Consider the following 26,983-nt stretch of genomic DNA (forward strand, 5'->3'; position numbering starts at 1 on the left):
GACAGTCCTCGATGACGCACTGACTTTCTTGGGTTATCCTGGGTGGCTAACCCTCCGGGGTTAAAAATCCGAACGAAATCTTATCTTATCTTATCTGCACACAGAAATCACTCTCTACGGAAGCAAAAGATTCGGTAGATGATGCAATATACCTCTAGTGAAAAACAGAAGTGACATGAGTGCGCTAAGAGACATCACAATAAGTGTAAGGGTATCAAGACTATTCAACAGCCTCCCATCATACATAAGAGGATTATCCTAGCTATACGTTGTGTATTATACACGTTGACGAGGAATTAATTTCTTTGGTGGTTTCTTCTAAAGAAAGATGCCAAAAATAAGCAAATGAAAAAGGAAGAGATGGATGAGGAGGAAGAAGAGAAGGAGGATGTTTTGATAGGGAGAGCTAAAGATAGGATGATGGAGGTGAGGGGGAGGTAGTCCAGCTGGTAATGTCTGGTCAACAGTGTGATGAGTGCATCTATCTTACGTGTTTACCACTGTGCAAGTTTTATCCTGGTGTGAGGGCTATGATGACGCTAGCCTCGGTATATATCTTTTAATAGTCCCAGCGGGCCATGATGACGCTGACGCCCTAGGATACTGTCAACAACACTTAACTGCCCTAGGGAGCTTGCTACCATCTGCAGCTCATAAGGCTGCCATCCCCACGAGCCCCTTTGAGGCGGGGTAGATGGCAGACCAGAGGCCTAGCTTCTCCCTACGAGCCCCGTGAGGGCGGGGAATGTGGCTAGGCCTGGGGACAGTTGGTCCCAAAGATGAGGAGGTACTTGTCCCTCCTCCCATGGGAGACTTAAGTCTCGAGACACTCCCCAAATAGGGAGCCAAGGCCGGGTCACCACTACTTGGAAAAGACCCGGGCCGGGAGAATACCGGCGAATAAAAAAAAAAAAAAAAAAAAAAATTAACTGCCCTAGGATGCTACCGGCAACAGTCGACTGCCCTAGGATGCTACTGACAACAGTCATCTGCACTAGGATGCTTCCAACAACAGTCGACTGCCCTAGGATGCCCCCAACAACAGTCGACTGCCCTAGGATACTGCCAACAATAGTCGACTGTCTTAGAATACTGCCAACAATAGTCGACTGCCCTCTGATACTGCCAACAATAGTCGACTGTCTTAGAATACTGCCAACAATAGTCGGCTGCCCTAGGATACTGCCAACAATAGTCGACTGCCTTAGGATGCTTCCAACAACAGTCGACTGCTCTAGGATGCTTCCAACAACAGTCGACTGCCCTAGGATACTGCCAACAATAGTCGACTGCCCTAGGATACTGCCAACAATAGTCAACTGCCCTAGGATACTGCCAACAATAGTCAACTGCCCTAGGATACTGCCAACAATAGTCAACTGCCCTAGGATACTGCCAACAATAGTCAACTGCCCTAGGATACTCCCAACAGCAGTCAACTAACTCCCTAATATATATTCCCTAGCTAGATATAGAGGGACAGCTGGTGGGAGAACACTTACCCTTAAGTTTCGTCCTACATGACAACCAAACCTGGGCTAGAGAAGATGAATGCCTTGACTGGGCGTTTTGCCAGTTACTTTATTCCGTTTCGAGCAGTTGAGCATTGTAGAATCCAGTGAATATAATACGTAATTTGTCTTGCAGATCATTCCCCGACCCACCCACGCCCAGGGACCGGGAGATGAATCCGGGTCAGAAGGTAACGACTCGGGTGTTAGTTGATCTCAAGCCTCCGTGAGAAGGTGTCGGATCCCATTCCTCCTTCGCCTTATTTTTTCCCCCACTGTGTGATCGTGAAATTTTCTTTATTATAGTGAAAAATAATTGAAACCGCTTTGAATTCTATTTTTGGTAGTTTCGAGTGAAAAAAATTTCAACGGTGTTGAAAAAAACATTCAGTTTGTTTTTGAGATATAAAGTGTGAAATACAGAACAAATTCGGACACGAAAGTTTTGCTAATATTTATACTTTGTGAAGAAAAACACTAACATATATATATATTTTTTTTTCCGAGCGTGTTGTTTCCAACGAGTTAAGCGACACCGGTGTATCCCCGCTGCCAGGCGTTACCCCTTTAAGTAATTTGGTTATGGCAGGTTAAATGTGTGCAGGATAATTTGTCAAAACAGAGTACCCTAACCGAGGTCCTCCAGCAGTGAGGGGGCCACGCTCAACCCACTACTCGAAACTGGAAAAAAAAAATTCAGCACTTTATAATGAACCCTAATAGCTTCTATGTCTTGCCAGTGTGCTGACATAACAGTTCAGATGATCCTCCGAACTGCAACAACCCCGCCCCTCCTTCAGAGTGCAGGCACTGTACTTCCCACCTCCAGGACTCAAGTCTAGCTAATCATATTCCCCTGAATACCTTCATAAATATTACCTTGCTCATGCTCCTTGCCCTCCCACGAACCTGTTGGATGTCCAAGCCCCTAGCACTCAAAACCTTTACTCCCTCCCTCCAGCTTTTCCGGAGATGACCCCTACCCCTCCTTCCCTCCACTCCAGCTTTATACACCCTTCTAATCATCCTATTTAAAAGGGTATATAAATCTGGGGTGAAAAGAAGGAGAAGCAGGATCGTCACAGAAAACGTTGAAGGAAAGAACATAAACATGTAATCCTATACGCACATTAACAAGTAACCTACAAATTAGAGAGGAGAAACTAGCCGATGTTTCGACCCTTCCTGCACCATTATCAAGTGACAAGTGATCTGCTGAAACAAACTTAGACTAACTCTCAGAAATTGCTGTAACTAAGATACAATATAACACTGGTTTTATAAATTAATAGCAGTTACCATTATTTACAACTATATTATCCCTTCAAGGGATAATAATAATAATAATAATAATAATAATAATAATAATAATAATAATAATAATAATAATAATAATAATAATAATAATAATAGTCACATTGCAGTCCGGGTGTTGCAAAAGTGAATTATAATTATGATCGTATGAAAAGACTAAACCCATACGGATTTGATCCGAGGAAGAGTTGGCTTCTTCTAATTCCATAGATTTAGAGCAATTTAGAGCAATGTAGGAGAGAAACGTCGTCTCAAGTTTTCTCTCCTGTGTCTGGGTAATTTATGAATGGTTCCAGCCAGGGTACTGTCATTTTGTGAGTTTAACTCTTGTATCCATGATATTGTGATTGTGTGATTTGTGAATAGTTCTAGACAAGGTTTTGCGACTTTGATTCATCAAGATCCCTGCCCTTCAGTATACGTTTCTCAGTGTAATCTCAGCAGAAGTAACGGGAAGAGAGTAACCCACAGTCTCACCTAGAGCTCAGCATCTCAGCTTCGCGTGTGAGGCTGGGCGTGTCTGCTCAGATGTGATTTGAGTGTCATCATGTGTAACATGTGTAACCCAGGGGAAGTAGGTGATGCAAGGAGGTATATTAAGTAGGTGAAGCTGGTAGGTGTACAGTACATCTACCTACGTAAAACAAGAAAACATGACGTATTATGTGTCAATTCAGGCTTCTGAATTTATGAGTTAATTAGCGCATTTTATAATCAGACTAATTAAGACATGATAGATTAATTATGGCATTTATTTTTCATTAAAGGTTAAGTGAAACATATTTCAATACAATAGGTGAACTAATGGATATTAAATAATAATGCATTAATATTACATAATGAATATATATATATATATATATATATATATATATATATATATATATATATATATATATATATATATATATATATATATATATATATATATATATATATATATGTCGTGCCGAATAGGCAGAACTTGCCATCTTGGCTTAAATAGCAACGCTCATCTTGCCATATAGGACAAGCGAAAATTTGTGTATGCAATAATTTCGCCAAAATCATTCTGAACCTAACGAAAAAAATACTTTTCACTGTGTTTGTTTAATATTAAATTATTGTAAACAAATCTAAAATATATTTAGTTGGGTTAGGCTAAAATAAATTGTTCTTGTTATAATAAGGTTAGGTAAGTTTTCTAAGATTCTTTTGGAGCAAAATTAAAAAAATTTACATTAAGATTAATGAAAAAAAATATATCTTTAAACGTGTAAGAGAAAATTTTAGAAATGACTTAATTTTAAATGAGTTCTTGCTAACTGACCAGTTTTACATATTCGGCACGACATATATATATGTATTTTCACTACAACTTTGAAGGAATTTGTATCTTAACTCCCAAAAAATGTAACATATTAGTTATTATCTTGTGCAGACTGTTCTGAAGAAAACTTTTTATCATCGTCTTCATTACTCCAGTTAGTATATTTGTCTCGAGAACTGGAAAAAAAAATACGCCATTAGTGCATTACTGGTGCTTGCAAAAGTTTAACAAGAGTGTATCACCAGCAAGAAAGTTTGTGTTGAGAACGAGTGTGGATAAACTATAGTGAAGCCAGAGTATCGTACAGTACAAGTCTTATACAACCATTGACTCACAGCAAACATGAAATATCTTTCTAAATGTCTTCTCGTTTTATGGGTAAGTATTATAATGATAAATGTTATGTTTGTATTTAGTAAAAATAATGAAGTATGTACAGTCTGTTCTCTATATAGTTTTCTCTTTCCTGTGCCCAGTGACCGTGTGGTCACTGGGCACAGGAAATATTAAAGACTTGATCAGTAATAATGCATTTAATCCGCCTCTCAAAACTCCCTTTAAAGTAATAACAGATAATGTTCCTCTGTCGTTTAAATTATTGTTTCAATAAATATTGAACAAGGCGATAAATCCATGTGAGCTATTAAGAACAAGGAGTGTTGAAAACACTGTTCAGGGTGGTGAGACGAGGTTCGGTTTAAGTATAGCAAAATAGTATTAATGTCAGTGTATAATTGGTGGTTTGTAGATGAATGGTTCAGAGAACCGACATGTTGATAAATTAGACCCAAGAGTTGCACATGTGTCAATTTATCATAATTTTTTTTTTTATTTTATTTAAAATACAATACATAGCTTAACATAAAAACCCCTTAAACTAGGGTTGATACACATTGTATATAAACACATTTTGAAACAATCTCTCAGAACGTATAATAGCAAATAACAAACACAATATTAACAAACACAAGAGGTTACACAATTATACTAGAAAATATCGCTTGTGACAAAACATAACATTAAGAAGATGGGCAATCTTAACCCTATGTACACAAGAACAACAACAAGAACATAACATGTAGGTGACCCCTGTAGCAGGTTCAATAATATAAATAAAACCATAATCCCTTCGGGTATACACTATTTACATAATATACTGGGACATATTGCCAATGCACTATACAATACAATAAGAAGAATATTATGATAAATATATAAATATATCGGTTACTCACATCCAACACAAATAATCGATAACCGAAAGAACCTACATCACAATCTCATGATAAAACAAAGTACATACTCTTACTCACCTAACTCCCAATACATAAGTTCCCTACAGTCACACACACTCGCCTTACCACAAGTCTTACGAGTCAGCCACAAAACTAGAAAAGCCATAAGCATTCCGCACTCATCTACAGGCTATACACATTATATAATATAGCAATAAAATGCTCAGTACAAACACATAAAACCCCGTTTGCCAGGCCATAGCCGAAAGGTACATCAAGTACTTCAACAAAGAAAGAAGGCAGTAGACTCTGACTTAAGACATCTATAACACATATAACTTCACCACCACATCCACTCACACAACCACATTTTCCTCAACCACGCATTACACAGATACACACAGTAAACCAGCTGTTGTGCATACCCAACCCCGGAGACAAGCCCGTTCCATCCCCTGAAATTCACTCCCCCCCCCCCCTTTTCACAACGTTAACAATGCTCTCACACTCATACTACGGTACCCTGCTGAAAAAGCCTGGTCCCAGCGACTTCCATATATTTCCCGATTATAACACAACGTTCTATAAATGGTCCCCGCCAACACCCTTTTGCGCACCTCCCAATCCCCATTCCTTCTCATTGCCCAGGATACAAAAACAAAATCCGCAATTATATACGTGATTGCACGTTGCACAGGCGCCTCGACGCCTCCCACGTCCAAACTTAACGCCCTCAATACTAATATCCCGCCTCCTCCCACTGTCCTCAGAACCTTACCCATCCATTCCCTGATACTCCCCAAATTATCACAAAAATACACTACATGAAACGCAGTCTCCTCATCCCCGCACACCCGACACGCGCCCTCCACCATCAACCCTCTTTCCTTAAGTGCAGCACCCGACGGCAGTATACCATGGAGAAAACGGAAAAATACCTCTCGCACATTTGGACGCACGCGCATCAACCGTAATCTTTCCCATATATCCTTCCACGCATACATAGGGTAGATACTCTCAGCCTTCACGACTACCTTCGCCCTTACAACACGCTCTAAAACACCCACTCGAACTTTATTAGGGTCCCGTACATGCAGCAACGCCCGCAACACGTCTTCACACACTTTCATCTCCGACCCTCCCCACCACATTCGCACCTCTTCATGCAAGCCATTCACGCCCCTCCCTGCATGACCCCGCACACGGCGTAACCCCCACTTCAAATAAATGCACTTGACTCTTAACCGTAAATCAATCAACCCCAATCCTCCTCTGTTGACCGGTAAAGTAACCACACTCCTACTCAACCATTCACACCCGGAACCCCAAAGAAAATGGAAAACCCTCTTTAACAGCCTCGTAACATCCGGACCTGCTAACGGATATACCGCAGCCACGTGCCAGACTTTACTGTATAACAACACATTCACAACAATCGCACACTGATGTACTGTCAAATGAGTTGGTCTCAACCCATCCAATCGCCCCACCATTCGATCCACAACAAGTCCAGAATTAACCATCCTCGCCTCTCTCGCACTACGCATATACACTATTCCACACACTTTTATCCTGTCCACCATATTCCAGCGTACATTCCTTCCCCAACTCTCTCTTCCCACCCAATCTCCTAAGACCAGTAATTTTGATTTTTCCACATTAACTCTTAACCCGGTAACCCCCGCGAAATTATCAATAACATCTCCAACCGCACGTAAACTCCTCTGCGTTCGCACGAGTATTGTCGTGTCATCCACATACCCTATTATTCCCTGCACTCCACTTCCTACTCCCCAATCCACCTCCATACACGCTTCCACCTTTCTATAGAAAGGGTCTGTTAAACAGGCAAACAACAATTGAGACAGGGGACAACCCTGCCTAATACCCCGACCCAAGGATACCCACTCCCCCAACTTCCCATTTACCTGTACACACACTCCCACACCTGTATACAATGTCTCTGCCCAACGCACCACCTCCTCCCCAAAACCCTGCCTCCTTAATATGTACCACAATACCTCACGTTCTACACTATCATATGCCGCCTGCCAATCTAACGCTAAGACACCCCCCCCCCTGCTCCCCTCCCGACCCTTCCACAAAATTCTTTATAATACTATGCCCGTCATACATCGTCCTCCCAGACACACCATATTGTCCTCTCGCAACCACTCTATCCACCACACACTTCATCCTATTTCCTAAAATTTTTGCAAAAATCTTATAATCAGCACACAGCAATGATATTATCCTAAAGTCCCGCACCGTGTCCTGTTTCTTACCTTTTGGCACTAAAACCACAACCGCAGTTCCTTGCAACCTGCCCATCCTCCCCTCTCTTTTCATCGTATTCATTAGTTCTACTAAGAAGGACTTTCAACACATTCCAATGGCTCACATAAAACTCGCAGGGCAAGCCATCCAGACCTGGAGCCTTACCACGTGCCATCCCCTCCAAAGCCCTCCACACCTCCCCTTCTTCAATATCCCCCCCCCAACGCCATGCGATCACTGCTACTTAGCACACAAGATACATTCTCCCCCAACCTCCCGAAAGCCTCCCCATCCACCCCTACACTCAGTAAATTTTTTCCAAACCACCTATCCACGTAATCACTCATTGCCTCCGTTGTTCTTAACTCATGTCCCGCCCTATATCCACCTAAGTCCTCATGTACCACCAGCCTATCAATTTTCATAGCCATACGTCGCTGCCTCTGTCCCATTAACACACAGGCCGATGGTCTGTCACCCCACACCGCCTCTTCAATTCCACCCTGCACTCTCACCGCATCAAATCTATCATTCTGCAAATCACGAATCCTTCCTTTTAACAACTCGATTTCCTCCATGGGATACTGCCCTGCCTGCACGCCCCTCTCATAACAACTTTGCAACCTACCCTCGAAATACTGCTGCAACCCGTACGTCATCCAACCCTGGTACTTTCCCCATCGCACATAAAACCGCCGGATCCTCTCCTTAGCTACCCCATTTTTTTATCATAATTGGTGGTGTTTTGTTCGTCAGGAAACACGCAGGTATCTCCTGATGTAAGTAATATAACAACCACTGGAGAGGGAGCATGGACACGGGGGTCGTCCCTCAGTTACTAAAAACAACAGACATAGCCCCACTCCACAAAGGGGGCAGTAAAGCAACAGCAAAGAACTACAGACCAATAGCACTAACATCCCATATCATAAAAATCTTTGAAAGGGTCCTAAGAAGCAAGATCACCACCCATCTAGAAACCCATCAGTTACACAACCCAGGGCAACATGGGTTTAGAACAGGTCGCTCCTGTCTGTCTCAACTACTGGATCACTACGACAAGGTCCTAAATGCACTAGAAGACAAAAAGAATGCAGATGTAATATATACAGACTTTGCAAAAGCCTTCGACAAGTGTGACCATGGCGTAATAGCGCACAAAATGCGCGCTAAAGGAATAACAGGAAAAGTCGGTCGATGGATCTATAATTTCCTCACTAACAGAACACAGAGAGTAGTCGTCAACAGAGTAAAGTCCGAGGCAGCTACGGTGAAAAGCTCTGTTCCACAAGGCACAGTACTAGCTCCCATCTTGTTCCTCATCCTCATATCCGACATAGACAAGGATGTCAGCCACAGCACCGTGTCTTCCTTTGCAGATGACACCCGAATCTGCATGACAGTGTCTTCCATTGCAGACACTGCAAGGCTCCAGGCGGACATCAACCAAATCTTTCAGTGGGCTGCAGAAAACAATATGAAGTTCAACGATGAGAAATTTCAATTACTCAGATATGGTAAACATGAGGAAATTAAATCTTCATCAGAGTACAAAACAAATTCTGGCCACAAAATAGAGCGAAACACCAACGTCAAAGACCTGGGAGTGATTATGTCGGAGGATCTCAACTTCAAGGACCATAACATTGTATCAATCGCATCTGCTAGAAAAATGACAGGATGGATAATGAGAACCTTCAAAACTAGGGAGGCCAAGCCCATGATGACACTCTTCAGGTCACTTGTTCTATCTAGGCTGGAATATTGCTGCACTCTAACAGCACCTTTCAAGGCAGGTGAAATTGCCGACCTAGAAAATGTACAGAGAACTTTCACGGCGCGCATAACGGAGATAAAACACCTCAATTACTGGGAGCGCTTGAGGTTTCTAAACCTGTATTCCCTGGAACGCAGGAGGGAGAGATACATGATTATATACACCTGGAAAATCCTAGAGGGACTAGTACCGAACTTGCACACGAAAATCACTCACTACGAAAGCAAAAGACTTGGCAGACGATGCACCATCCCCCCAATGAAAAGCAGGGGTGTCACTAGCACGTTAAGAGACCATACAATAAGTGTCAGGGGCCCGAGACTGTTCAACTGCCTCCCAGCACACATAAGGGGGATTACCAACAGACCCCTGGCAGTCTTCAAGCTGGCACTGGACAAGCACCTAAAGTCAGTTCCTGATCAGCCGGGCTGTGGCTCGTACGTTGGTTTGCGTGCAGCCAGCAGCAACAGCCTGGTTGATCAGGCGCTGATCCACCAGGAGGCCTGGTCACAGACCGGGCCGCGGGGGCGTTGACCCCCGAAACTCTCTCCAGGTAAACTCCAGGTAAACACTGGTGTACAGTTATTGGAATTTTGTATTAAATTTACAAGTTGCGGTAAAACACTGAACATGTTTTTAGAATGATATTTACACTGAATATATTGTTACTTAGTATCTTATTTACAGTGAACTGGATTTGCTAAGTGAGTAAAATTTACAGGAAATATTTAATTATCAAGGTATTTATAGCAACTAAATAGTTATAATTAAAATATTCATGCTAAGAGCAATAATAACACGAGATTTTGTTATTTTTGACTGTATATTCTATCAACAAATTTACAAGCGCATGCAAGTGTAAAAAAAAAAAATTAGTATTCGACACCCTCTAGCCCCTCCCTCTCCCAACACACTAGTAACACTAACTACACCAACTACACCTTGATAACACTTGGCAGTCGAGAACTGTCTAACCTGACGTGTTTGTCTCCTGCAGGTGTCGGCGACGGCTGCCCAGGACTATCAGGGTGGGTAATATGTATGTGATTGTTATATTCTACAACTCTTAGAATATAACCCTTAATATATCCTAACCCTTACGTTAGGTTAGGATATATTAAGTGTTATAACAGTCTACCACTTAACCTATTGACAATTATCACTTATTATTTTCACGGGGAAGCGCTAGTAATAGTAGTCTTACCTACTGCATGATATATTTATATATACACATATACAAACATACATTCGCACAGTCATGCACGCACATACTGATGATAAAAACTTGACATTTCGGTCCGGCATGAACCATCATCCAATCACGGACCGATAATAATCCAAAACTTACCGAAGCATCCCACTCTTCAACTCCAATTTGTGAAGTGATGCAGCGGCCAGGTATAGTGACTTACTCCTCACACTCTCCGATAATTAATACAAATTTCTCACGGCATTAATCCACAGTGGCAGATATAAAGTGTGACTTCGGTGACGAGGCAGTGGGCGAGGAAGCAGGGCTGGTAGGAAGCAAAAGCCAAAGGCTCTCTGCTAAACTGATGAAGCCAGCGGGGTTCAGAGGACACCCGCTCTTCGCTGACGACAAGAGAGCTGATCCCTTCAGGTGAGTGTGCTGATCAATACACAGTCTGACTCAAGCAATTCTAGGATTCGAATATTTTTAAGGTATATACCAACAAGCCATACCACGGGTGGGGTTTGAACCCGCGGTCGACTCAAGAAATCGTAATGACACGATTGCAAACCCCACCCGTGGTATGGTTTGTTTGCAATCTTGTCATTACGATTTCGTGAGTCAGATATACCAACAATTTGGCTAACCAAAGACTGGGTTGCGGTTAGCAGTCAGAGGATCGAGCCTCCATAACTTCTTGTGCTGAAAAAACGACACGGTTTAGCGGTTCACATGATAATGAGGGATTCACACACCCATGACTTAATATCGGAAAAAAAACAACGCAAAATCGTATGGGTCAGTATAGCTGGGCTGTGTATAGCTGAGAAAAATGGGGAAGGCCTCTGTTTCGATCACCTCATTAACATGGCAAATTGTTATTTTTCACGGAGAAACTTTTTGCCAATAGTGCTCATACAGTATGAGCACCAGTATGAGCCTATAGGGCTCATACTGTATGAGCACCAGTATGAGCCTATAGGGCTCATACTGTATGAGCACCAGTATGAGCCTATAGGCTCATACTGTATGAGCCTATAGGGCTCATACTGTATGAGCACCAGTATGAGCCTATAGGGCTCATACTGTATGAGCACCAGTATGAGCCTATAGGGCTCATACTGTATGAGCACCAGTATGAGCCTATAGGGCTCATACTGTATGAGCACCAGTATGAGCCTATAGGGCTCATACTGGTGAGGGACTCTTAATCTGAACTGACCCTGAATACCTTCCACCCCCCCCCCACAGGCGCTGTATAATCCTACGGATTTAGCGCTCCCAAATTATTATAATAATTACAATAATCATACAGGTGCTGGGAATGTGAGGCATTAAAGTTTGATTCCCTTAAAGAATGATCCTTGATGTTGGTGAGGAGGGGGCTCTTGATTTAAGAAATTGGACCAGTGCTTCAGTTCTTTGAATCAAGCCTGAATGCCTTCCATTTCCCGAGGCTCTGTATGACCCCTGTGGGTTTCGTGTTTCCCCATGAATGTAATATTAATAAGGGAAAGTTAGCTCAAGTTCACTGGATCGAAACCTTCATCGTCAATGTTTTCAAATACTCCCCCGTGAAAGACTGAAAAAATTAATGACAAGTATTTACAGTGGTATTTTCTGGCGTTATTAATACATTAATTCACTTTCTTCTAGTTTCATAACAGTACTTATGAGGGAAGGCTATATGTGCAGACACTTAAGATATTATATTAGGAGAGGTTTCAGTCCTGGGATTTTATTCACCACTTCAGTGCATTGGTGTCATATACCTGGTTTGCAAGTGCTGATGTTTGATACTGATGTATTCCATTTGTAACACCTCACCCTCCTGCTGGACCCTATGTACGTGTGGACACACACGAGCAGTGACCAGAAGTGTCAGATACGTCAGGACTCGAGGGAGACATCAGGTCTGGTCTACAACCTGCTGGTGACGGACCTCTCCAGGTGTGGCGTCGTCAAGAAAGACGTGAGTGTATACCTCATCTTCACTTTTTTATTATCAAAATTAGATATACTACATTGTTAAACTATATTACTTTCATTATTATTGGAAAACGTCTGGGAAATGGCAGGAAATCAGGTGATATCACAATATGCAAAACCACTGTGAAAAAATGTGAGAAATCACGAAAGCACTTAGAAGCTCACTATTTTTTCATTGGTTGTTTTGCTTATTGCATTATAATATATATGGGATATACACTGCTTTTCATATAGCTCAGTTACTTAGCTGTTTTAACTTTTAAGGTTTAAATAATAAGATACTACAAGGACCCCAATGGAAATAAGTCGCCTTGTCTGACTTTGGTAATCCAAGGTAATCTACACATATGCTGCTACGTATGATAATTTATGTAATTGTATTTGTGTTCCTAGACCTGAATAAACTTACATTTAATAAAATAGCTTTAGGAACGTGGAGAAGATATTTCTATAGCATTACTGGCTATGGTGGTCCCATTAGTGAGGTGACATACATGTAATGGCTTCTTTATAAACCCACTTCCTTGACTGTAACAAGACTCCCCTTCCTCACCTCACCTCAGATTAATTATATTGACGCACATGCAGATGAAAGGGTGCGCCGCCCCCTAGCGGAAGTAACCAGAGTTTTACACATTTAATGTTTATTGTCCTTGGGACCAAGGGACAATCATTGTATTTTTAGAGACGTCACTCGAGTGTGTACGAGACTGTGTTCACTGGGTAATGTGTTGAGGGAGACTACAGTGTTTTCAGGAGACTGTGGCGAGGAAGGCACTATCAGCAGTGTTCTCAGGGGAATGTGGTGAGGAAGGCGCTGTCAGCAATGTTTTCAGGGGACTGTGGCGAAGAAGGCACTGTCAGCAGTGTTCTCAGGGGACTGTGGTGAGGAAGGCACTGTCAGCAGTGTTCTCAGGGGACTGTGGCGAGGAAGGCACTGTCAGCAGTGTTTTCAGGGGACTGTGGCGAGGAAGGCACTGTCAGCAGTGTTTTCAGGGGACTGTGGCGAGGAAGGCACTGTCAGCAGTGTTTTCAGGGGACTGTGGTGAGGAAGGCACTGTCAGTGTTCTCAGGGAAATGTGGTGAGGAAGGCACTGTCAACAGTGTTCTCAGGGAAATGTGGTGAGGAAGGCACTGTCAGCAGCGTTTTCAGGGGACTGTGGTGAGGAAGGCACTCTCAGCAGTGTTCTCAGGGGACTGTGGCGAGGAAGGCACTGTCAGCAGTGTTCTCAGGGGACTGTGGCGAGGAAGGCACTGTCAGCAGTGTTCTCAGGGGAACACGAGTGATGGAACATTTTGCTTGGATGTTCTTTTCAATCTTTTCAAGGTGTAGAATGCCTTTATACTAATGGAGAACTCTTCAAGGTATTAGTGCTAGTACCCCTTTCTTTTGATCAAACTCAAACGCTGTATAACCCCATTCAGGTTTAGCTTTTCCCCATGGACGGACTCTCAGATGTCAGTGTAAGGTGAGTATAATACTTCCATAGCACTCGGGTGTTAAAGGCGTCTAAGAGACTCGCACAGTAGTTAAGTGTTAGTGTAAAGCTCTATAAGCTGACAAATGATAAGGTGTGTGTTTCACCAGTGGAAATTTGAAGACACAAAATAATCAGGAAGAGGCTGTTTGAGATGTGAGGAGAGGGAGCCAGGGGACTCACATGGCAGCTGTTGCACTTGCATATACCTGGAGTATACCTGAAGAGGGTTTCGGGGTTCAACGCCCTCGTGGCCCGGTCTGTGACCAGGCCTCATGGTGGATCATGGCCTGATCAACCAGGCTGTTACCGTTGGCCGCGCACAACCCGACATACGAACCACAGCCCGGCTGGTCAGGTACTGACTTTAGGTGCCTGTCCAGTGCCTGCTTGAAGACAGCCAGGGGTCTATTGGTAATCCCCTTTATGTATGCTGGAAGGCAGCTGAACAGTCTTGGGCCCCTGACACTTATTGTGTTGTCTTATCGTGCTTGTCGGTATTTTATATCATTTTCAACATGACAGCAAAGGATGAAGATGAACCACAGGGACGTTAAGAAGTGTTTTCTCGGTATCAGTGTGGGTATATGGAACGTATTAAGTAAAGTCCTAGAAATAAACACGTTTTCAAGAATATGCATGAGCGGGCCCAGGAGTTACTGTAGCCGGTCTACAAGAGGTAAGATTATTATTATTATTATTATATTTATGGGGAACGTTAAACGGATGGGAATTATACAGTACACATGAATGGGAGGTGATAGTGTGATCTACTGAATGGGAAGATAGCTCAAATTCTTTGGATCAAGAGTCTCTTAGTAGCATCGATAAGATTCGAGTTGAAACCAGGAGTATGTTCAAGCTTGTGGCTTTGGAGTGTTTGTAACAAGTGTCTGGTTTCAGGGGTACGTGACACTGCGAGTGTGGTTCCCTCAGCTGGAAGGTGTTGTCTTGGCTACTGACCAGGAGGTGATCATCATGTGTAAGCCAGCCTCACCCACCATCATAGAGAACAGAGCAGCTGGCTTTGCTGGAGCACTGTGAGTTTCTTCCTTTCACTGAAGTTATGAAGTTATAGAAAAGAAACAAGAATTCAGTAGATTTTTCCAGCTAATCCACAAATTAAACCTGAAAGCCGGATGACAATTTGGCCCATCTTGGCCTATCAATGTGATTTAATAATGGTTCAGCACTACCCAAAACCACCGCCTGTTTTCTTATACAACTGGTGGGTTGTGAATTATTCTAGCCACAGTATTGTAACTTATTTTTTAGTGTTCCTCATGCCTTGAACTGGACTGCAGATAAATTAAAAATATGCCCTTTTCAAAAGATTTTTTTTTAATTTAATGAGTGTTAAACCATAAATCTCTGGGAATGGGAGACATTCAGATTATAATGGGAGAGGAAGATACGTTCAGTTTCTTGGATCGAGAGACGCGCCAGCATCAAAGCACTTTCCTTGTGGGACATTTTATAAGTCTATTGAAGGGGGCCTCAATGTGAGGTTGAAATGTATAGTACCAATCAGCGTTTGTTTTATTTTACCCATGTAAGTATAATTTTGTTCTTATCTATGGTAAAATGGGGTAGTCTTGGGTCGTGGCTCCAACATTTGGTTAGTCATGACAGTGCTCACTCCTACCTGGAGTTTACCTGGAGAGGGTTTCGGGGGTCAACGCCCCCGCGGCCCGGTCTGAGACCAGGCCTCATGGTGGATCAGGGTCTGATCAACCAGGCTGTTACTGCTGGCCGCACGCAAGTTGAAGTACGAACTACAGCCCGGTTGGTCAGGTACTGACTTTAGTTGCCTGTCCAGTTCCTTCTTGAAGAAAGCCAGGGGTCTATTGGTAATCCCCCTTATGTATGCTGGGAGGCAATTGAAAAGTCTTGGGCCCCGGACACTTATTGTGTTCTCTCAGTGTACTCGTGGCGCCCCTGCTTTTCATCGGGGAAATGTTGCATCTCCTGCCGAGTCTTTTGCTTTCATATGAAGTGATTTTCGTGTGCAGGTTTGATATCAATCCCTCCAGGACCTTCCAAGTGTATATTATCGTGTATCTCTCGCCTGCGTTCAAGGAAACCTATCCTTGTAGGTTCTGTCATACTTATTCTTAAAGCTGTGCATGTAACCTCCCTCGACCAGTTCTTGCATTTATTTTCATGTGTTCTAACAATATTCAACAAAAGAAAATAATTCACTTTGACCTTGTTACCATAGATAATTCACACACACACACACACACACACACACACACACACACACACACACACACACACACACACACACACACACACACACACACACACACACACACACATTAGTGCAAGATAATATTAATCCTTTAAAATTATGTAATATACCTGAATAAACAACGCAGGCCATCAACGGGGCGAGTATCAGGAGTGGTGGAAGAGTCTCCTGGTCGCCTCGAATATGAAGTGGCACTGTACAGGGAGATGAACGCTCGCTCTGGCAGTAGTCACACCCCTGTCGACCAAGCTGTTCCTATTGGCTCCCGACTACAATTGAGGGCCAGGATTAACACCCACTCAAGTAAGTCGATGCCAATCTATCAGCCACATTATATAAGTTATGTTAATGATTATACTGGTAGTATTTAAAACATTTAAGCAGTAGTATAGTGGAGTAGTATAGTGTGTGGAGCACATAGAATGTTAACCAACAGTAAAGAACGCAAGGGGTCAGTGAAGAACATAACAGAACACCAAAGAACAGTGAATATAACAATATAACACTGAAGAACTCAAAGGACTATTAAAGAGTGCAAAGAACACAAGAGATTATTGATGGTGGAAATTCTTGGTTTGAAGAATCAGTGTAACTAGAGAATCTAAGAACTTTTTTAGTGGAGATGGGTGAGGACAGAAAAGTTCCTTGCAGGAGATATGAAGTTCTGACACCTACTACAGTATCCACTGAAAGAATAATAATAATTTTCTGATTAATTGTAAATAATCCTGTATTTCTAATTCTGGGAAAAATCACTAAGTTATTATTTCTATGTTCATGGGAGAGCTAAACCATTAGGGATTATAGAACCTGGTAAATGAGATGCAGTTGGGTTTAATCCATGTAAGAATAGATCGGATCTGATTCCTTGGACCAAGAGCACCTCGGTGGTATCAAGGAACCTCCCGGGAAGGGAGAAATAACCATAATGGATTTATTTTTACGTAGTTTTAACATGCAGCATTTTGTAATTTTCACTTTTTTTTTAAATTTTCCTTCATGAAGAGTTTGTGTTGTAGAGAGCAACTGTCCACTACAGTAGTTGATAGTTGAGTGTTAAATAACAGCCCGTTAAATGTTTCATATGAAGACATTGTATTTTGCAAACTTCTATTTACCTACTTTATATTTGTCCTTACTCACTGTTTTTAATAGCTCGGTAATATTTCCATGTCGGTTTGGGAAGCTTGACCAAAGGTCAGACCATGTGGCAATGATACCCAAAAATCCTAAGAGACTCGTATAGCGGTTTATTCAGATTGCTTTATTACGTATCCCATCGTCTGGAACACCCAGCACTCCCCACACTGGCAAAAACCTACCACTCCCACCTACTGGAAACACCCAGCACTCCCCACACTGGCAAAAACCTACCACTCCCACCTACTGGAAACACCCAGCACTCCCCACACTGGCAAAAACCTACCACTCCCACCTACTGGAAACACCCAGCACTCCCCACACTGGCAAAAACCTACCACTCCCACCTACTGGAAACACACAGCACTCCCCACATTACCACTCCCACCTACTGGCAAAACACCTACCACTCCCACCTACTGGAAACACCCAGCACTCCCCACACTGGCAAAAACCTACCACTCCCACCTACTGGAAACACCCATCACTCCCCACACTTGCAAAAACCTACCACTCCCACCTACTGGAAACACCCAGCACTCCCCACACTGGCAAAAACCTACCACTCCCACCTCCTGGAAACAACCAGCACTCCCCACACTGGCAAAAACCTACAACTCCCACCTACTGGAAACACCCAGCACTCCCCACACTGGCAAAAACCTACCACTCCCACCTACTGGAAACACCCAGCACTCCCCACACTGGCAAAAACCTACCACTCCCACCTACTGGAAACACCCAGCACTCCCCACACTGGCAAAAACCTACCACTCCCACCTACTGGAAACACCCAGCACTCCCCACACTGGCAAAAACCTACCACTCCCACCTCCTGGAAACAACCAGCACTCCCCACACTGGCAAAAACCTACAACTCCCACCTACTGGAAACACCCAGCACTCCCCACACTGGCAAAAACCTACCACTCCCACCTACTGGAAACACCCAGCACTCCCCACACTGGCAAAAACCTACCACTCCCACCTCCTGGAAACAACCAGCACTCCCCACACTGGCAAAAACCTACAACTCCCACCTACTGGAAACACCCAGCACTCCCCACACTGGCAAAAACCTACCACTCCCACCTACTGGAAACAACCAGCACTCTCCACACTGGCAAAAACCTACCACTCCCACCTACTGGAAACAACCAGCACTCCCCACACATGCTAGATCACCTGTTACGAAAAAAAAACGGCCTGTAGTATTTTGACTTGCGACCTGTGGACAGTAGTCAAAATATTACAGACGTACATAATGAATACAGGAATTGAACTTCCCATTATACTGGTAATAACTGTTTGTAAATCTATTGTATTGTAAACAATAGCAATGGATTTTTTACACATATTCCTTTGCAAAAACAATATACTGTAGTTTATATATGGATATTATTTTTGTATTTATGCAGGATGGAAGTATGTAAAGTTGATGGAGGTGACGGTGTCCAGTGACCCTACAGCCCCTTATGCCCCTGGTCACGTGGCCCTGGTGAAGGACGGGTCAGTACTGCTTTATTTAATAATAATAATAGTTTATTAAGACATGATACATAGCTGTACAAAGTATTATAGTAGTTGAGTGTAAATGTCAAAAGCCCCTTATATGCAGAGCATTATGGGCAGGCTTAAAATTAACTTAAGATTAATAGAACAGTTACAGTAAATAATTTACAATATCAAGTACAGTTGAGTATTTTAAACAATGAAATTTGAACTTTTCAATTTTGAAGCATTATAGTTTTACAGTTTTGTAACATTACAGTCAATAATATAACAAAATGATTAATTTACTATATGTAGTCGTACAATTTATTAATCAGATCTAATCAATGATCTGTAGTGCAGTAACAGTTCATATGGTCATTAGATGAGTTACAGTGCATTCAGGAGAATGGATTATTTTACTAGTTAATGCTATAATAACATAGTTTGGTAAGGTTTCTCTAATTATACAACTAAGTTATACATTTATGAAATATAAGTTATTCAATATTTACATTAGATTAGATATGAAAATTTATTGATCTTTGAGCATTTATTTATGGGGTCCTAAGACTAGGGAAGTAACACAGTGAGTAATGATATTTTGAGGCAGTAGAAAGTGATTTGTTAAGATAAATTAAGTACTGTGTATTTAGTTTTGGGTGAGTAGGTGGTTTTTTTTAGAAGTCTTGAATTGATATACAGTGTTTCTTTGGTATTCACTGGTAATGAATTCCAAATTTTTGGGCCTTTTATGTGCATTGAGTTTTTACATAGTGTGAGATGGACACGAGGAACATCAAAGAGTGTTCTGTGCCTTGTGTTATGGACTTATGGTCATGTGTTCTGTTGAGGTTGGTAAGGAGAAGTTTGAGGGGAGGGTTTATATCTGAGTTTAGTGTTCTATGTATGTAGTAGGCACAACAATAAGTATGGAAGTTTTGTACGATGAGTAAGTATAGAATTTTGAATATTGGTGGAGTGTGGCTGGAGTGGGAATTTATCATTCTGACTGCAGCCTTTTGTTGGGTAATTAATGGTCTGAGATAATTCATTGTTGTTGAGCCCCATGCACAAATTCCATAGGTGAGATAGGGGTAAATAAGTGAGTGATACAGGGCAAGGAGAGCTTATTGTGGAACATAGTACCGTATCTTTGATAGTATGCCTATGGTCTTGGAGACTTTCTTGGAAATTTGTTGTATACACGTGTCTGAAATTTGAGGATATTATCAAGGTGGATTCCTAAGAATTTTCCCTCTGTGAGTTTTGTGATAGGTGATCCGTTTATCATTATGTTAAGAGGAACATTTGTAGCTCTGTTCCCAAACTGAATGAAATAGGTTTTGTCAATATTGAGAGTAAGCTTGTTAATCATCATCCAGGTAGATATTTTCTGTAATTTAATATTTACAGTATTGGCTAGTATGACTGGGCTTGGGTGAGTGTACGTTTACTATGTTTATTGTGTACCCCATACCCATCCTGTGGGCGGTAGTCACCCCATACCCATCCTGTGGGCGGTAGTCACACCATACCCATCCTGTGGGCGGTAGTCACACCATACCCATCCTGTGGGCGGTAGTCACACCATACCCATCCTGTGGGCGGTAGTCACACCATACCCATCCTGTGGGCGGTAGTCAAAAGATTACAGAGGTACATAATGGGTCCAGGGACTGGACTCCAAAGTTTTGATAGCTGAGCAAGTTACAGAGTTAATGAACTCACAATTTACAAAGGTAATGAACTCACAATTTATAAATGTAATAAACTCCAGGTAGGTCTGGTCACAATCATGACAAGTTACAAAGGTATTTACAGATTACAGAGGTACGTAATGGGTCCAGGGACTGGGCCCCCAAAGTTTTGATAGCTGAACTAGGTATAAAGGTAATGAACTCACAAGTTACAAAGGTAATGAATCCTGTAAGAATGGTTACTTACGTTTATACATGGCTACAATCATGAACAAATTATAATGAGCAATTCACACCTCCACACCCGGTCACAACTGTAATGAGTTATTGTTGCAAATATTGATTGTTGAGTCACACACACACACACACACACACACACACACACACACACACACACACACACACACACACACACACACAGTCAGAGTGGGCACCTGTGACCAGCGGGGTCCCACAGGGGTCAGTCCTAGGACTTGTGCTGTTTCTGGTATTTGTGAACGACATGACGGAAGGAATAGACTCTGAGGTGTCCCTGTTTGCAGATGACGTGAAGTTGATGAGAAGAATTCACTCGATCGAAGACCAGGCAGAACTACAAAGGGATCTGGACAGGCTGCAGACCTGGTCCAGCAATTGGCTCCTGGAGTTCAATCCCACCAAGTGCAAAGTCATGAAGATTGGGGAAGGGCAAAGAAGACCGCAGACGGAGTTCAGTCTTGGGGGCCAGAGACTACAAACCTCACTCAAGGAAAAAGATCTTGGGGTGAGTATAACACCAGGCACATCTCCTGAAGTGCACATCAACCAAATAACTGCTGCAGCATATGGGCGCCTAGCAAACCTCAGAACAGCATTCCGACATCTTAATAAGGAATCGTTCAGGACCCTGTACACCGTGTACGTTAGGCCCATATTGGAGTATGCGGCACCAGTTTGGAACCCACACCTAGCCAAGCACGTAAAGAAACTAGAGAAAGTGCAAAGGTTTGCAACAAGACTAGTCCCAGAGCTAAGAGGTATGTCCTACAAGGAGAGATTAAGGGAAATCAATCAACTGAGAGGAATTGACAAGGTGGACAAAGACAGGATGTTCCAGAGATTGGACACAGTAACAAGGGGACACAGTTGGAAGTTGAAGACACAGATGAATCACAGGGATGTTAGGAAGTATTTCTTCAGCCACAGAGTAGTCAGTAAGTGGAATAGTTTGGGAAGGGATGTAGTGGAGGCAGGATCCATACATAGCTTTAAGCAGAGGTATGATAAAGCTCACGGCTCAGGGAGAGTGACCTAGTAGCGATCAGTGAAGAGGCGGGGCCAGGAGCTCGGACTCGACCCCCGCAACCTCAACTAGGTGAGTACACACACACACACACACACACACGTGAGAGAAGACGTATGTAATGTCATCTGCAAATAGTATGGGTTTGAGTAGTTGAGATGCATTTGGTAGGTCGTTTATGTAAATGAGAACGAAATGGGCCAAGGACACTTCCCTGTGGGACACCGACTGTAATTGGTGGTGTGGAAGAGGTAGCTCCATCTGTGTACACATTGGCTTCTGTTGCTAAGATATGACTTCAGATAGATGAGGAGTGTACTCTTATACCATAATGTGATAATTTTATTTGCAATAAATCATGGTCAGCTGTATCAAAAGCTTTACGTAGATCAATGAAGATCCCCAATGGGACTACTTTTTTTTTTCTCGAGTGCAGTGTATATTAGTTCTAGCATGTGTATAATAGCATCATTCGTGTTTTTGTTAGGCCTGAACCCAAACTGACGGGTTGAGTATGTTGTGGGAAATGAGGTAGGAATAGTTCTGCCTATAAATTAATTTTTCAAAGATTTTAGAGAGAAGGGGTAAGTTAGATATTGGCCTATAGTTATTCAGGTCTGTTTGATCTCCTCCTTTATGTATCGGGGTGACCCTTGCTATTTTGAGAATTGAGGGGAAGATTTTTAGATTTTGCCACCGAAGTGGCTAGTTTATTGTGCACCCCATATCCATCCTGTGGACGGTAGCGCGAGAGCATGTGGATACACAAAAGGCCTTGGAACTAGGCCCCAAAGGGTTAACAGGAATACATGTGGATTTATATCTACATATCTATAGTTCACTTATCTGTTATAAGGAAATTTAGGAAATTTGCTTAGTATATCTGGTATCTTATTTGCATTAATAAGATATCTTGACATGTCACATAGGTTATTATACTGTCTGTCTCTGTATTCCTCAATAAGTGGACAATTAAGCACATAGTGTTCAAGAGAGTGACCATATGTCTGATCACATAATTTACATTTAGTTTGATCATCATCTGTGTGTCTCCCAAACTGCCAGAAGTACTTGTAACTAAGCCTAAGCCTGGCCACTACAACATCAGTCAGTCTGTTCACATTGCAAGTTGCTCCATAAACATACTTATCTACGTTCATGTTATCATAGTGGGTTATAGATCTACTCAGGCTTCTAACTGCATTCCTATAACAATCATCTTCATTATTTACTTCTCTCCTAATATTATTCCTAATGCTAGACACAGTTATACCAAAGTTATATTCTACGTTCTCCTTCTGGATACTCTTCTTGGCTAACATATCAACTTTATCATGAAGGAGTAATCCAATGTGTGATGGGATCCATAGCAATTGTACATTAATTCCTTTGTCCCTAATTTTTGAGTATCTATACCTGGCTTCCCCAATGAGCATGTTGTTGGAGTCATTATATGAGCCAAGAGCCTTCAATGATGACATAGAATCAGTAATGATGATAGAGTCAAGCTCAGTGTCATAGGTTAGCTTTAGCGCCATTAGGATTGCAAACAATTCAGTTTGCAGTGTAGACGCCCAGTTGTTAATTCTTATGCCTAACTCAACAAATTTATTATCGTTCTTAACTAGGGATGTGGCAACAAGAGCAGATGCAGCCCTGCCAGAAGACTCCTGTTTAGATCCATCAGTGTATATAACTTGTGATAACTTATTACTACCAGCTAGGCGAAAAATTTCTTCTTGAGCAGTTGCTCTAACAAGAGATTTAAGGAAGGGATTACTAGCAATGAGCTTCTTGGGAGGGACTTGTAGGTATGTGATATTAAATGAACACATCTTCCATGGAGGGGTGAAATGCTCTTGTTGCCTACAGTGATACAGTTCATGCAGGTTATAAAACTTAATGCAATTGCACGTTTTCACAATCCATTTAGATCTGTGCGTATTTACCTCTAGACACTTGGTAAGATTCACTGTGACAGTGTCTGGTTCGTTTCTCAACATTCTAATACCGAGTACAGTGTTAATTTCAACAATCCTATCACTGATACTAGAAATACCATGCTCCTTCCTCATGTTAAGAACTTTTGTAGATCTGGGACAGCCAAGAATAGTCCTGAGAGCTTCATTTTGCATTAACTCCAAGGGTCGGAGGGAACTTTCTCTAGCTAATATCAACATGGGAGCAGCATAATCAATTAAGGACCTAACATAGGCTGTGTACATCATTCTCACGATTCTCACATTAGCACCATAGTTGGGACTGTAGCCAGCAACAGCTTTGAGAGCATTTAGCCTAGCTTTACATTTCTTGTTTAGTTGTGGTATAGTGGATTTGTTAAAGGGTACATCTACACCAAGATATCTGTAAGTTTTAACGTAGCTAATGATTTCACCCTGCAAATAGATGGGTGGGGGATGTCGTTTGCTTGTTAATATCTTTGTTTTAGAGGAAGATATTATGAGGCCTAGTCGATTACAAATTGCTTGAACTTCATTAAGAATGGTATTCATCTTCTTATGCCCTGTTGTATGGATCATGATATCATCAGCATAGCTTATAGCTATATGTTTAGGTGAGGCAGGTAGAGCATTTAGGAGAGCATTAATCAGAATATTAAATAGCATGGGACTAAGAACTCCTCCCTGCGGTGTACCTAAAGACATTTCTTTAGAATCACTTCTGAAGCCTTGGTAAAGGACAGAGGATACTCTATTTGACAGGTATCCTATTATCCAGCAGAGTAAGCTACCACCAATATTCATTTTGGCTAGTTCATGTAGTATAACGGTTCTGTTTGCAATATCAAATGCAGATTTTAGATCAAGAAAAGTGGTAAAACTAGTAGAGATGTGTGCAGTGAGAAAGGTGGAAATACAGTTCTGCACACTTTTACCTTTCATGAACCCATAGAGGTAGGGGGAAAGTTGATGTCTGATTCTGTAGTACAATCTGTTAAGCATCATTCTTTCAAAAGTTTTGCAAAGACAACTAGTTAAGGAGATCGGCCTAAATGTATCAGGCTGTTGGGGCTTAGGGATAGGCACAATGAGACTATTGGTCCAGGAAGTAGGAAGAACGCCCTCAATGTAACTGAGATTATACAGTGCCAACAAAGGGTTATCAGGCACGTGCCTTAGAGTTCTGAGAATATCATAGGTTATACCATCCTCTCCAGGAGCAGTTGATATGATATGTAGATATAGTTGATAGATATGTAGATATAAATCCATATGTATTCCTGTTAACCCTTTGGGGCCTAGTTCCTAGGCCTTTTGTGTATCCACATGCTCTCGCGCTACCGTCCACAGGATGGATATGGGGTGCACAATAAACTAGCCACTTCGGTGGCAAAATCTAAAAATCTTCCCCTCAATTCTCAAAATAGCAAGGGTCACCCCGATACATAAAGGAGGAGATCAAACAGACCTGAATAACTATAGGCCAATATCTAACTTACCCCTTCTCTCTAAAATCTTTGAAAAATTAATTTATAGGCAGAACTATTCCTACCTCATTTCCCACAACATACTCAACCCGTCAGTTTGGGTTCAGGCCTAACAAAAACACGAATGATGCTATTATACACATGCTAGAACTAATATACACTGCACTCGAGGAAAAAGAAGTCCCATTGGGATCTTCATTGATCTACGTAAAGCTTTTGATACAGCTGACCATGATTTATTGCAAATAAAATTATCACATTATGGTATAAGAGTACACTCCTCATCTATCTGAAGTCATATCTTAGCAACAGAAGCCAATGTGTACACAGATGGAGCTACGAGAGGGGAAGGTAGAGGAGTCGATGGATTTGTTAGTTGCAATAATTGGTGACAGCACTTGAGAAGCTTTTTTGTATATAAAGGGTGGTAAGGTATTTAAATCTCCTGTCTTGTTCTTTAGTGTGTTGATAATAAGTGAGACTTCTGTTGGGTTGGTCGGAGCTAGGGATAGTGTGTTCTGGTAGATGCCAGTGAGGTAGTCGTTAGGTGGGGTTTACCTGGAGAGAGTTCCGGGGATCAACGCCCCCGCGGCCCGGTCTGTGACCAGGCCTCATGGTGGATCAGAGCCTGATCAACCAGGGGGTGTTTGAGGTTGAGATTTTGCTCACCGGGCTTTTTTTTTTTTCCTGTGGTGGAGAAGAAAGCATTGAGTCATGTTCGCAGTTTCAGTAGGTGGGAGTTGGGGTTCATCTGGTTTTGTTAGTTTGATTGTTCTGTTTCCTGAAAACTTTTTAGTTCCTAGAATTTCAGATAGGGTTTTCCAGGCCTTTTTCATATCACAGTACTAGCTCCCATCTTGTTCCTCATCCTCATATCCGACATAGACAAGGATGTCAGCCACAGCACCGTGTCTTCCTTTGCAGACACTGCAAGGCTCCAGGCGGACATCAACCAAATCTTTCAGTGGGCTGCAGAAAACAATATGAAGTTCAACGATGAGAAATTTCAATTACTCAGATATGGTAAACATGAGGAAATTAAATCTTCATCAGAGTACAAAACAAATTCTGGCCACAAAATAGAGCGAAACACCAACGTCAAAGACCTGGGAGTGATTATGTCGGAGGATCTCACCTTCAAGGACCATAACATTGTATCAATCGCATCTGCTAGAAAAATGACAGGATGGATAATGAGAACCTTCAAAACTAGGGAGGCCAAGCCCATGATGACACTCTTCAGGTCACTTGTTCTATCTAGGCTGGAATATTGCTGCACTCTAACAGCACCTTTCAAGGCAGGTGAAATTGCCGACCTAGAAAATGTACAGAGAACTTTCACGGCGCGCATAACGGAGATAAAACACCTCAATTACTGGGAGCGCTTGAGGTTTCTAAACCTGTATTCCCTGGAACGCAGGAGGGAGAGATACATGATTATATACACCTGGAAAATCCTAGAGGGACTAGTACCGAACTTGCACACGAAAATCACTCACTACGAAAGCAAAAGACTTGGCAGACGATGCACCATCCCCCCAATGAAAAGCAGGGGTGTCACTAGCACGTTAAGAGACCATACAATA

The 26,983-nt window shown here is 42.2% G+C and overlaps 1 protein-coding gene across 3 annotated transcripts in view; it reads left to right on the forward strand.

Annotated features, from left to right (window-relative positions):
• LOC128691151 (uncharacterized) overlaps positions 1–26,983 on the forward strand; it is a 48,402-nt gene that overhangs the window by 6,237 nt on the left and 15,182 nt on the right. Inside the window, exons 1-7 of one of the 3 annotated variants that reach the window (XM_070089193.1) lie at positions 4,279–4,512; positions 10,421–10,451; positions 10,888–11,044; positions 12,485–12,587; positions 14,986–15,122; positions 16,464–16,639; positions 18,895–18,985. In XM_070089193.1, coding sequence (XP_069945294.1) covers positions 4,477–4,512; positions 10,421–10,451; positions 10,888–11,044; positions 12,485–12,587; positions 14,986–15,122; positions 16,464–16,639; positions 18,895–18,985 — 731 coding nt within the window. In that variant the 5' untranslated portion in view covers positions 4,279–4,476. Of the gene's footprint in view, positions 1–4,278; positions 4,513–10,420; positions 10,452–10,887; positions 11,045–12,484; positions 12,588–14,985; positions 15,123–16,463; positions 16,640–18,894; positions 18,986–26,983 lie in introns of those variants that run through there. The other 2 variants (XM_070089191.1, XM_070089194.1) reach the window with 2 other exon arrangements.

Source organism: Cherax quadricarinatus, chromosome 27, assembly GCF_038502225.1.
Source record: "Cherax quadricarinatus isolate ZL_2023a chromosome 27, ASM3850222v1, whole genome shotgun sequence".
Lineage (NCBI taxonomy): Eukaryota > Metazoa > Arthropoda > Malacostraca > Decapoda > Parastacidae > Cherax > Cherax quadricarinatus.